The 12,438-nt window shown below is 47.1% G+C and overlaps 1 protein-coding gene and 1 non-coding gene across 2 annotated transcripts in view; one reads left to right on the top strand and one right to left on the bottom strand.

Moving 5' to 3' along the window:
- Positions 1–3,854: 3,854 nt before the first annotated feature.
- Positions 3,855–3,958, top strand: LOC112928034 (U6 spliceosomal RNA). Its single transcript, XR_003236668.1, has one exon. It is a non-coding gene; the product is annotated as a U6 spliceosomal RNA (small nuclear RNA).
- A 3,580-nt stretch (positions 3,959–7,538) lies between these two features.
- NR6A1 (nuclear receptor subfamily 6 group A member 1) overlaps positions 7,539–12,438 on the bottom strand; it is a 219,242-nt gene continuing 214,342 nt past the window's right edge. The window contains exon 10 of the mRNA XM_072748668.1: positions 7,539–11,309. Coding sequence (XP_072604769.1) covers positions 11,221–11,309 — 89 coding nt within the window. The 3' untranslated portion in view covers positions 7,539–11,220. The remainder of the gene's footprint in view (positions 11,310–12,438) is intronic.

The following is a 12,438-nucleotide window of genomic DNA, read 5'->3' as shown; positions in this document are numbered from 1 at the left end:
GAGAAGAGGTGTCCTGACCCAGGCTCCCCCCTCCCTGCCTCTCCAAGCAAACAAAGCCCAGGGTCTCTCTTCTAAGTGGGGACTTTCCCAAAGTGCCAGGCCTATTTCCTGGAGGTGGAACAAGGAACAAACAAACTAGAGATCTAGAAACTGAAATGGAGAGGAGAAAGAATGATCAGGCTGGGGCTGGGGCACAGTACAGAAAGAGGAGGCAGAAAATGAGAGGAGAGAGATCCCACCGACAGCATAACAGACCCCTAAATGAGAGAGAGAGGAAGGGAGAGAAGTGGGGGAGAGAAAGAGAGAGTGGGACATAGGAAGGAGAGAGAAGGTGAGGCGGAAAGAATGAGAGCAATTTAGAAAGGGAGAAAGTAGAAATGGGGAAAGGGAGACTGAGGCAGAGAATGAAAAAAGAGATAGGGGTGGGGCCAGGACCCGAAGGCAGAGGGAATATGGATGTGGAGACCCCTCGCAGGGCAGTGGAGGGGGCGGGGCTGCTGGCAGCAGCAGAGGCTGTTTCCGCTGCACCCCTTATCAGCCTGCTGCCAGATGTTCAGATCCGATGCCAATGTCAGAGAAGTCCATAGTGCCAGGTCAAGGCCGTGGCCGGCGGGAGCCTCAGCTGCAGTGTAGGGAGGGGAGCTGGGGGACAGCAGTAGACCTGCTTACTTTTCTCCATGCCTCCTGGTTCTCTGGATTGGACTACCTGGTGGGGACTGGGAGCCACCAGGTGCCTCTGGGGGCTACTTCTCTAGCCTGAGAGCAGGGATTTGTGGAGGCAGAGTGGGGCTCCTGGCAGCACGTGGACATGGACATGTGTGCAAGCCCCCGTGTGTGTGGAAGCACATGGACACATGCGCACACACCCACACTGGGGCACATGAGTGCACAAAGCTGTATGGGACAACTCACAGGCCTGTGCACAGCTGCCTCGCCACAGCACTCCTCCACTGGAGCCCCTGCTCTGCCTGGTCACCCCTTCACCTGAGCCAGGACTGCAGCTGGAGCTGGAGAAGTAAGGCTCTGTGGCTGGCAGAGTTCCCAGGGCCCACCCTGCTCTTCTACAAATGGGAGACTCACAGAATCTGCATGTCCTTAAGGTCTGGGCTGAGGGACCTGGGATCTTCTAGACTCTGAGGCCTGGTGAAGATCCTCAGGTGCAGATGCAGGAGCTGGGTGTCTGGCAGGGCCGAGGCTCCAGCCTTGGGCCTTGGCTTCTCCACCATTCTCCTGGAGCTTGCAGCCCCAGCTGGGGCCCCTTTCCTGGGGTAGTTTATCTCATAGTGCACACGCTTGGCCCTCAAGGGGTGACCCAGCCTTGCTCCCCACATTCCTCTTCAGCCATGCAGCCGGTGGGCCCCCCACAGCCCTGAGATGGCCCATACTTGGGGGGTGGTCATCTCGCTGGCCTCTTGGCCCCAGCCCTTTGCAGCTCTTTGTTTTTCTCTGCTTTTGTCTCTAAGGATCTCTCTAATTTTGTCTCTGCCATGATTAATCTGTGTCTATCACTATTTTTGCTTCAGTCTTTCTCTGGGAACGTCCCAATTTGTTTCTCTCCATTTCACTCTCTTAGTCTGCTTCTCTAGGGTCCTTGAGCAGGGCCAAGTCTAAGGATCCCACTGCTCTGCTCTCTGGCTTGTAGTAGCCAGCTTCAATGGGAATGTATATGAGAAACAAGGCTGTGGGTGAGGGGGCAAAGGGCCTGGACAAGTGGAGGCCCTAGATCCTCCACAGGGTGAATGGGTAACGGGTGACAGGTGAACTGAGGCAGCCCAAGCAGAAGTCCAGATCCCCTGACACTCACCTGTTGAGTCAGCCCAGATAACGGACATTGGTCAGGGTATGTGGCTGGTGGGCTCCCCTATGTAGAGAAGACTGGGGGCGGGGGGTGTAGGAGGAAGAAGCTGGGGCTAGAGGTCTCCTGGCCTGAGGGCCTCCTTCCTGTTTGTTGGGAAGTGACTGCCTCAGAAAGCTGCTCAGGGGAGAGAAGGGAGGCCATGGTGACTTCCGGGAAGCTGGCCAAGGGCCCGAGGCCACCCTCCCTGTGCCCACATGGGGCCTGCTGGCCCTGGCTTAAAATAGTGCAAGTTCCTCTGCTGCTGCAGGAACCAGCTCAGGCCTCAAAGGGCTGCTGGCTGCTGCTCGTGGAACCACCAGGGCCTAGGGCAGAGGGAATTAACCCAACTGTCCAACCCTCCCCAGTGTGCAGCAGCCGAGCCTCAACAGTGTGGGTGGGGAGTTGCAGAGGGAACAAGGGTTCCTGAATCAGAAAGCCTGGATTCAAGTGTCAGCTCCAACAACGACCAGCTGTGAGACTTTGGGCTGGTCCACTGTGTCTCCTTGAGCCTCAGTTTCCACTATGTAAAATAGGGTAAGTGCTGGGCTTTTAACCAAAATGAGACTACAACATGTAGACTCCTCAGAACCTTGCCAGGCACAGAGTGGACACAAAAAGGGGAGGTTTTTTTTTTTTTTTTTTTTAAGATTTGTTTTTTAAATTTATTCATGAGACACACACACACAGAGGCAGAGACAAGTCGAGAGAGAAGCAGGCTCCTTACAGGGAGCCTGATAAGGGACTCTATCCCCTGAGCCTAAGGCAAATGCTCAACCACTGAGCCACCCAGGTGTCCCAATGGGAGTTCCTTTTGACTCTCTTGCTGGCTGTGCCTCAAACTCCTCTCTCTGAGGAAGGGCCTCCTTGGAGCTTTCCTCAGTTCCTATACTTCTCCTAGGACTACGTATTGAACAGGGAAGGTCTGTGGAGAGGCTTGCAGGGAGAGGGCAAGGATGGGCCTGTGGTCTCCATGGTGAGACTTGTTGCCAAGGGAACAAGACTCCAAGAGCCCTGGGTCTGACAGTTGGGCACTTTTGCCATAGGATCTCAGACAGGCTGATTACCACTGTGGACCCAAAATCCTGATGGGCAGGCAAAAGCCAGAGAGGTAGCTTCTGGCTCTCCTGGGTTTGTTATTGGGGCGTGAGGGCTGAGGCTCCTCTCATGCAGCTTTCTCTTATGGATTGACTTAATTAAGCCCCTACTTTGAGCCAGCCACAGCGAGTCCTCCTTAACTAAAACACAAGCACATCATCTCCACTTATCTGGCCAGGAAAGTGAGAGGTATCTATCTGGGTCAAGGCCACACATAACTGGGAAGGGGGAAAGCTGGAATTAGATCTCGGATGGCGAGACCCCCTGACGTGCCTCTGTCACACAAGTTGCCTGAGGAAAATGGTCCCTGAGAGAGGGCTCCATGTAGCCATATCCAACCTGATCCCAACACTCTTAAGCCATCATTTCTGGGGGTTTCTGGCTTTCGACTCTGATATAGGCCAGAGCTCTGTTTCCTCTTCAGTTACATAGAGATGATCTTATTTACCTCAGGGAGTTGTGTAAGGATAAGGATCTCGGCACAGATCCTAACGAGAGGTCTTCAGGAGTGCTTGTTTATATTCATTTCTGAGGTTATATACAAGGCATAAAACCTTAGGCAAATTACTTACCCTTTTTGGGCCTCAGTTTTCTTATCTGTAAAATGGGATCTTCATAGCATCAACTTCAAAGGGTGGCTTTGAGGAATCAGTAATGTAATGTGTATAAAATGCTTAGTACTGTGCTTTGCCTTGCTCCATGTTAATTATTCTCCCAGATTATTTCCTAGCACTCAAGGAAATCAAAAGCTCAGCATTAGTTCAGTAGCAATTTATAAATTCAGAGCAGTGCTCTAAATTTTATTCCACGAACACTGTCCCAACAATTTAAACAGGAAGAAAAAAGATTCCATGCCTAAACACTTTTCATAGGCCCTGGGCTAAAAAGAATTATTTTCTTCAGGTAAGATTTCTCAGAGCCTGTGCTTGCTTCGGCAGCACACATACTAAAATTGGAACGATACAGAGATTAGCATGGCCCCTGCGCAAGGATGACACGCAAATTCGTGAAGCGTTCCATATTTTTGTTTTTGATTTTTGAAAAAAAAAAAATTTTTTTTCAGAGCCTTTAATATGCCAACAAAGGTTGGGAAACAGTAAGAGGAAGGTAGTGAGTGCAGTTATTTCCCAGATTTTTGGCAATGAAACTCCTACTTCTTTTTCCTTGAAGCCACCTTGTTGGGTTGCCTATGTTGAGAAACCAGATTTGGTGTCTGTAGCATTCTACATATTTTTGGGAGAGCACTACTTTTCAATCAATTTTTTTTTTAAAGATTTTATTTATTTATTCACGAGAGACACAGAGAGAGCAAGAGAGGCAGAGGCACAGGCAGAGGGAGAAGCAGGCTCCATACAGGGAGCCCGACGTGGGACTTGATCCTGGGACCCGATCCTGGGACCCCAGGATCATGCCCCGGGGCCGAAGGCAGTCACTAAACCCACTGAGCCACTCAGGGATCCCCTTTTCAATCAATTTGATTGGGTCTATTCACTCACCTCTTACAGATATTAGTCTTTTATTAGTTTAATAGTTTTGTTTTGCTAATAGCAAAAAGTTCAACCAAAGGCCATTACTGATTTTGTTACAAACTCCAGACATTCATGTTCAGCACTACTGAACTGCTGAGGCAGAGCAGGGAGGAAGCCCGCTGTAACTTTGGTATCAGACCTGGATTCAAAAGCCAATTCTGACACTTACTCATGTGTCACCTCAGCACACCTCAGGTAAATAGCTTAATTTCTTTGGGCCTCAATTTGCTTATGTGTAAAATGGGGCAGAGATCTGAAGTTTGTAAAACTGTTATGAGGATTACAGGAGACAATGCATGTATGTGAAGCACCAATCATAATGCCTGGCACTCACTAGGCGCTCAGCAAACGTGTTTCTTCTTGTATCTCTGTGTCTTATCTGTTCCCTCTTGTGGGGCAAGGAAGAGTCTATTAATTAGTTCTGCAGTGTTTCCTTTGTTCTAAAGCCACCTCTTTCAAACCTCAAGGGCTCTCTGGTCCCTTGTGCTGGAGGAGGCTGGGTTGTGGGAAGGCAGCTGGGCTGCCCCTCATTTCACACATGGGGACTTAATAGACTTTGATCAGACTCTCTTCAGCCTTGATGGTTTCCAACTGAGAAGCCTTCATCTTTCCTGTCTTCATATAACCCTCAGTCCAAACTCTGCCACTTCTCTGATCATATGAACAGCAGGATTACAGGATAGTTGGGCAGATCCGGGTTCAAGTCCTAACTCTGACACTTCTCAAGTGACTTTGGGCACATCCCTAGACCTCTGAGCCTCCATTTTCTCAACTCTAGAAAACCTCATCTATTTCCTGGAAAGACAGGTATTAATAGGCTGGACCACAGTGACATAACAGGCAGGCCACCACCAGCACACTGCTGTCACGGAGATGTGGCTCTCTTTCTTGAGACTTAGCAGATGGCTTTCCTTCCTGAACTCCTGAATGTGGCATTCAAGGTCCCCAAGTGCTTCTCCAACCTCCAGTCTTGCTATCCTTTCCATCTGCCACCATTCCTGCATGGCAGTCCCTTGTTATACCCAAATATTCCATGTCTCTGATTCATAGCTGGGCGGCCCTTCCAGTATACTGCTGATCCCTCTCACCTCTATCTGGTCTAGCCTCCTCTTTCTGCCTAGTGTCTTCAAGACTCACCTTCAATGCTCATCTGTGAAGGACTTCCTGAGATCAAGCCATTCCCTTCTCTAGATTCCTACAACCTCATGTATGTCCTTAATTACAACTCAATCCCACTGTACTGCAAAGGTCTGTGTTTGCCTCCCCCCCCGCCCCCCGCCCCAGTCTAGTTATGCCACTTTCTAACTGGTTGACTTTCAATGAGTCCCTTCACCTCACTTAAATAAACTGGAAGTAATAATCCTTGAAGTTCAAGGAGGTTCAGGTTTGTGAAAAGTCCCAACACAGTGCCTGGCACCCAGAGCAGACATCTCATTTGGCACTGGTTCGCTGATTCAAGCAGTTCTGAGAGAGAGCCCCCTGCCAGGCCCTCAGCAATAGGAACTGAGTGGGTGTTAGCTACAAGCAGGAACAACAGGTCTGGAGGCACCAGCCAGCTCCTTAGGATACCCCACTGTCCCTTCCTAGAACCCCAAACAAGCTTCACAGACAGAGGCTATGTGCAGAAAGATTCACATTTATTGGTTCAAATACAGTACCTAACATTTGCTAAACATGCATTTCACACTAATTGGTCACATTTCCACAGGTAGTCAATTCACAGAAAAGGGCCCATCCCTTGCCAGCTGGCAAGGTGGGAGGTAGCAGAGGGCCTGGGTAGCCTGCAGAGCCCACCAACTATCATTTGGTCACGCAGGGTTGATGAAGCCAGGCTGGCGGGCAGCCCTTGGCCGGCCCTTTGGGGACAAGGGCTCAGAGACATCCCATTTATGCGATTCCTACACAGGACTGTGGGAGAAGTGGGCTTAGGGTAGGCAGCCCAGGGATACGTTCACTGATGCATGTGCTATCACAGCTCCTGAAGGTGGGGTTTTGAGAAGTGATGCTCCCTGTGCCTTGGATCATAGAAAAGAAATGGTGGTCTTTTCAAGGGGGTGGCTAGTCCATGGCTGGGGCAGGTGGCTGGGACTCCCCAAATATGGCCCAGACATCACAATGTAGCCACAAGCCCCTATCGCAAGCCTGGGATGGCAACACAGACAAAAACACCAGCATCCCAGGACAGGCAGGGTTTCTTTCCTGACAGAAACATGTAAACATGTAAACATGGCAGGAGCTATAATATTCTTTTCCCACAGGATTCTTCGGAGAGGAATCGATCAGGATGTCACTCAAGAGGTAGTTTTTTTCTTTTTCATGGAAATTTGAGTCAACAACATTATTACCTATTATAAGACATTTCAGAGAAAGAAAAAAAATGGTCACCAAAGGGTAAAAACAATCCTTTGGCTGGCAGGGCTGACTCCAGGATTTGGAAGACTAGCCTCCACCAATAACACAACTTTTTTCTTGGGCTTGGAGCAAGCTCTGGCCCAATTCACAGCTTCCTTTTGAGCCTGCAACTGATTCCTGAGCAGGCTGTGCTCCATTTAGAGCTGCAGGCCCAGAAGGAGGAAGCCAGATGGGCACTGGATTGAGCAGAGGGACCAGGGATTATATGAGCTGGTAGAGGCAGGGCCACTGTGGCTCATGCTGCAGGAAGCCAGAAGTCTTCAAGTTTCAAGGTAGCCCATGTCTAGCCAAGAAGGAAGCCCCAGCTCCTCAACTCCACATGTTCTCTGGGGCTCCTGCCTCTGAGGAAACAGTCCAGGTCCAGCTGTCAAGCCAAAAAAGAAGCTGCTGCTTGTGGCAGCCAAGAGAGGGGTTTCTGGGGACCCTGTAATTAAATACACATCCCTGAGCTGTGGCCCTAGAAACCTTTGCCTCAAGGCTAATCAGTTTCCAGCACCTGGTGGAATGATTGCCGTTTCTCATCCTGAGACACAGATAAAACACTTCACAGACACTGGACATATAGATGCATCGAGCTGAGGAAAAAAGAAGGAATGATCAACTGCAAAGGTAAAGGGGAGTGTAGGGGATCCTCAAGAATCAAATTGGGGAAAGAGAGAGCAATGTTTTTGGTTTTTTTTTTTTTGTTTAAAATAATCAATAAAGAAAATTTAAAGTTTAATAAAAGAGCTGGTCTGAAAGACTAGATTTCTTAAAATTGCAAAAATTTAAAAGCCAACAAGAAAAAAAAGACATAGACCAGGGGCTCAGAGCTAAAGATTTGGAACCACTGCTCAACTTCCTGCCCTGCTGGGAGGCCAGGGTCCCCTTACTTTGGCCAACCTTGGACATGGCTTAGATGTTGCCTAGGCTAGGTTTGTCCATCTGTCTCCATCTGTCCCATTCCCCAGGAAATCAAGAACAAAGGTAGGAAATGGGGAGCAGAGCAAAGTAGCTCAGAGAGCCCCAGGTTTTAAGGACCTGGTGACATACTGGCTATGGCAGGTACTCACATCCCTGAAAAGGGGTGGCAGGTTAGAGGCAGGTCAGTGTGAAGTGGGTGACTGTCAGCAATGCTGTGGAGACTCTTAGATTCCTTCTATCCATCCTCTGGTTCTGGAACAAGATAAGGAGGTTCCTGCATGCTGCCTTCTATCCTTGGAGGTTTGCCCACCTCAATTATGGGTCAAGGATGGGGCTGGGTGTCCTCTGAGCAAGGTGGAGTGCTTTGAGACAGGTTCTGGGGAGTTTCTTCAGACTAGGGGGCAAGACCACCAAACCTTTGAAAGACTCCAAAATTCTACAAAGGAGCCAGAGAGCGTAAGTTGTAGGATTCAAAGTTCCAAGATTCTAAACTTTTGTCTTGGGTCAAGAAAACAGTTAAAGGGAAAGGAAAGGAAAAGCCTGTGTGTTTCAATGCAGTGCAAGGAGAAAGGATTCTCCTTTACCACACAGCTTTCAGAGTTATATTTTTATGGTGGAAAAACTCTCACTCAAAGTGAGTGCTGCTGGTAGCAGGGGATCAGAGAGGGGAATTAAAGACAACATGCACAATTTTTTTCTTCTTCCACTAGCAAAAAGGCTACCTGTTAACCAAATATTATGGGAAGAAAGGCAAAAAACAAACACACCAAACCTCCCCCTCCAACCTTTCTCTGTGTCCTTCAAACCAAATTCACAAATACATCTAGTGGCTGACCTAATGTCTCCACGCTGCTAGCTACAGTCCTACCTTCTCCTCATAATACCTGAGTTTGCAATGCAACACATTCACTTTACCCTGTTTAAAAAAAGCCCACGTCATAAAAGGACTGGGTGCAGAAGACATTAAAGGCTGTCCACAGGTCAGGCTCCGGCTTGGAACACACGGCCACTTGGCTCAGATATTCTGCAGGGCTCTTGGCAATGAATGGGCTCTTTGTTCTGTGGAATCTGCTGCAAACATTTGTAAAAATGGATTTGTACAATGGCAACTTGCAGAACCTTTCCCCCACTCCACAAATTAACAACTTGCTCTGTTTAATGCTGCATTATTAGAGAGACATGTTCTTGTCTTGTCAGAGAGCAGTTTCCTTTGATATTCAACACAACTGGTAAAATGCTTAAGAAAAAGGTAATATCAGAAAATCTAACAATTTGACAGATGGAAGTCTGAGCAAAGAAAGATACTGTACACAGGAGCAGTCTTGGAGAGGGGACTCTGATATGTGTCTTCTCCCCTATCTTGAGGAAAGCAGCTCGGAGTCTGACCTGTAGCCAAATAATGTGATCTAGTTGGTTAAATAAAAAAATCAGAGAAACAAAAATATTGTGAACTTAGAAATAAACAGATACACACACAAAAATCTTCCCATCAACACGTGAAAAATATTGTGGTTGGAGCTTTTCCTGAGGAACGTGTCTTTTTTTTTTTTCTTTCTCAGAGCAGCTGTGGAAATGGCATTAAGGAATAATGCTCTGAATTTTAGATCCACCAAGGGACAAAGTCATCACTTTGCTGGTACCCGTAACATTTCACTGGAAAGAAAAAAATTATAATTCGACACAGACTACCTGGTATGCACACGATGTGGTAGCCCACTAGGTAAATTTGCTAGGCTGGGTTGGGAAGAGAGCAAACGGCCTTTGACCAAACAGGCAAAACAAAATGCTGTCGGCCCCTCAAGCCCACCCAGGGAATTACCTAGCTAAGCGGTCCGTCTGTTGCATTGGCTGTGGGAAGTAACTGGGTAAAGGCAGGGACAATTGCTATAGTAAGGCAGAGAAAGGAAAAGCACCCAAAAGAACTCTAGGAGAGACACAGTGTGGCCACTGACCAAAGCCAAGAGGGTAAGGAATATTTCCCAGGACTGGGTAGGGCAGGTAGTGAAAGAACAGGAGGTCCAGGCTGTATCTGCAGAGGGGGGCAGCCAGGCCCTTAGGAATATGAGGTAGTTTCAAGGCCCCCCGTCCCTTCCAGGTGCTTTGGACTCCAGCCCTCCAGGCCTTGGTTAGCCAGGCCACTGATAATCTATTGGGCAGGTGGGCCACTCTGGTACTTGGGGTTACTGTTATAAGGAAACCTGGTTTCATTTTGGAGAGATTAGGAGAATTTGGGAGTAGAATGAAGGGGCAGAACTTCTGTTCAGCTGATGGGAGAATGGTCCTTCCCACTGTATGAAAGACTGCAGGTTTGGGATTCAGTCCTGAGGGTGAGATGGGATGGGGTGAGGGGAGTAACAGGAAAAAGACTGTTTATTTTTTTTACCAATTTGGCCTTTATCCCACTACCCTTTGAAGAAAGCACGGTGAAAGGAGAATAAATCAGTAGTGGGCACCAGGATTCAGAGCATGACATTTGTTTAGTTGTTTTTTTCAAAGGGCCAATAGGAAGTCAAATTTATAAGAGGCAAGGAGTTTGAGGAAGGTAGACTTTGGTAGATCCAGGTAAAGACACTAGGTAGCTGTGAGCCCCAAGGGAACTGGTAGACAAGTCCCAAGAATTAACTTACTGCTAGGACCATGTGTGGATGAAAAGTTGACAGTGGAAGAAACTAATAGTGGTGGTTTGGACAGTGGGCATGGGGAAGCCCAGAGCATGGTGAGAATAGAAACTCTTCTCCCTGAAGAGTTGTTTGGAGGGAGGACACCTAATTTTGATTTGGTCATTGTAACCTACTCACTCGACTATCAGGCTTTCCAAGGAAAAAAGATGGCTAAATCCTCATTTCCTGCCCTGTTTCCAGTGTGTCACCCACTTTGCTTAATAAACCTCCCAACACCATTTTGTCCCTTTATGGTGTGCTCTTTTACTTTTACCTGGTAATTCTGTGGCTAGAAAAAGGCAGTTTGCTCTCTGACAGACTAATGTAGGTGTCTGCTGAGAACGTGTAGAAAAAGTAGGGATGGTTACATCCCTCCCTTTCCACTGAGGTAGTCATCTTTGTCAACATTATGGAAATATTCATCTCAGCCCCATCCCACCCTCTCCCTCAAAATACAAAAGAACTATCTCTAAACAATCACAACACTATAACATTAAACATCTTCACATTCTGTAAACTGCAAGGAAATGCATCGGCTGCATTCACACAAAAGCATGTGCATCATGTTGAAGGCCATACATTCAACTCTGTCGTGAAATAAATATATAGAAAAATGAGGTTAAAAAAACAGACAAACAAACAAAAACTCTTCTTGCTATGGAGGCAATTGGAAACATTGCTTCACAGCCTCCATCTTGGTCTCTCTGGCTCTTTCTTCTGGAGCCTGTCCTGCCCACCCAAGGCGTTGTGGTTGGCCTGAGGAGGGTTGCTGGGAACAGGTCATTCATTCCTTGCCCACGCTTGTCTTGCAGGAATGTAGTACCACCTTAAAGAGGAGGGGCAGCTGCTCCAGGGGTACATTCACCATCTTTCCTGGTAACAAGGTAGGAAAAGAAGAGTTAGCAGTGACTGCAGTGGAAGAGTGTATCTGACTCCTCTTGGGCTGGTAAAGGGAGAATGTTGCCTGTTTGAGTGACTGGGGCAAGAAAAGTGCCAGAAGTATCACAAAGACAGGAATATCAGACAAACGGTGCTATTATCCTGATATCCAGACCCATTTTGATGCCCTAGAGAGTCTAGTAAATGGTACAAGCTATAATCACTGCTACCTTCTACTTACTCTGTGCTAGATGTTTAAATGCACTATCTAATTTTCATAATATTGCTATGTGATAGATATTACTTGTTATCCCCATTTTATATATGAGGAATCTTAAACTGAAAGGTATTCCTAGATGTTCTCTTAGAGCTAAAATACCATGAGAAACATATCCCTTTTTTTTCCTGGTAGATTCTCTAGCTAGCATTCTATAAAGCATTGTTCTTTAGAATAGTATAATGGGTTAAAGTACTGGGAAAAAAAGGAGGCGGGTAGTCAAGGGGCAAATAAATTTGAGAAACTCAGGATTAAGAAAGATACACAGGTTTCTTTATTGGAGAACTTCTCAGAGCATTCAGTATGCTAATATACTTTGTAAAATATCTGAGGCTGTCTTCTCCCTGACAGTACCTTAGAGTCACCTGGGGAGTCAAAAAAAAAAAAAAAAAAAAAAATACTGATGCCCAGGTTCACTCCATACGAATTAAATCAGAATCTCTGGAGGTGCGGGGCGCCTGGGTAGCTCAGCGGTTGATCATCTAACTTCGACTCAGGACGTGATCCTGGGGTCCAGGATTGAGTCCCGCATCAGGCTCCTTATGGGGAGCCTACTTCTCCCTCTGCCTATGTCTCTGCCTCTCCCTGTGTCTCTCATGAATAATTAAAAAAAAAAAAAAAGAATCTCTGGAGGTGTAATTCAACAAGCACAAATATTTTTTAAAAGCTTCCCAGGTGATTCAAAATGTTGCCAGAGTTGATAATCCAACTCTGTTAGGGTGAGTGGGGTATTAACTATTGACTTCCTTTTATTTCAGAGAGGATCTAGTTAATATCTCATTCAGTAAAACAGATTTGAAAATGCAGAAACATAAACTGCCAAAGCACCCCTAAAAATCCAATATT

Source organism: Vulpes vulpes, chromosome 2, assembly GCF_048418805.1.
Source record: "Vulpes vulpes isolate BD-2025 chromosome 2, VulVul3, whole genome shotgun sequence".
NCBI lineage: Eukaryota > Metazoa > Chordata > Mammalia > Carnivora > Canidae > Vulpes > Vulpes vulpes.
Note: the sequence above shows the minus strand (reverse complement) of the source record. Positions and strands in the feature narration are given on the sequence as shown.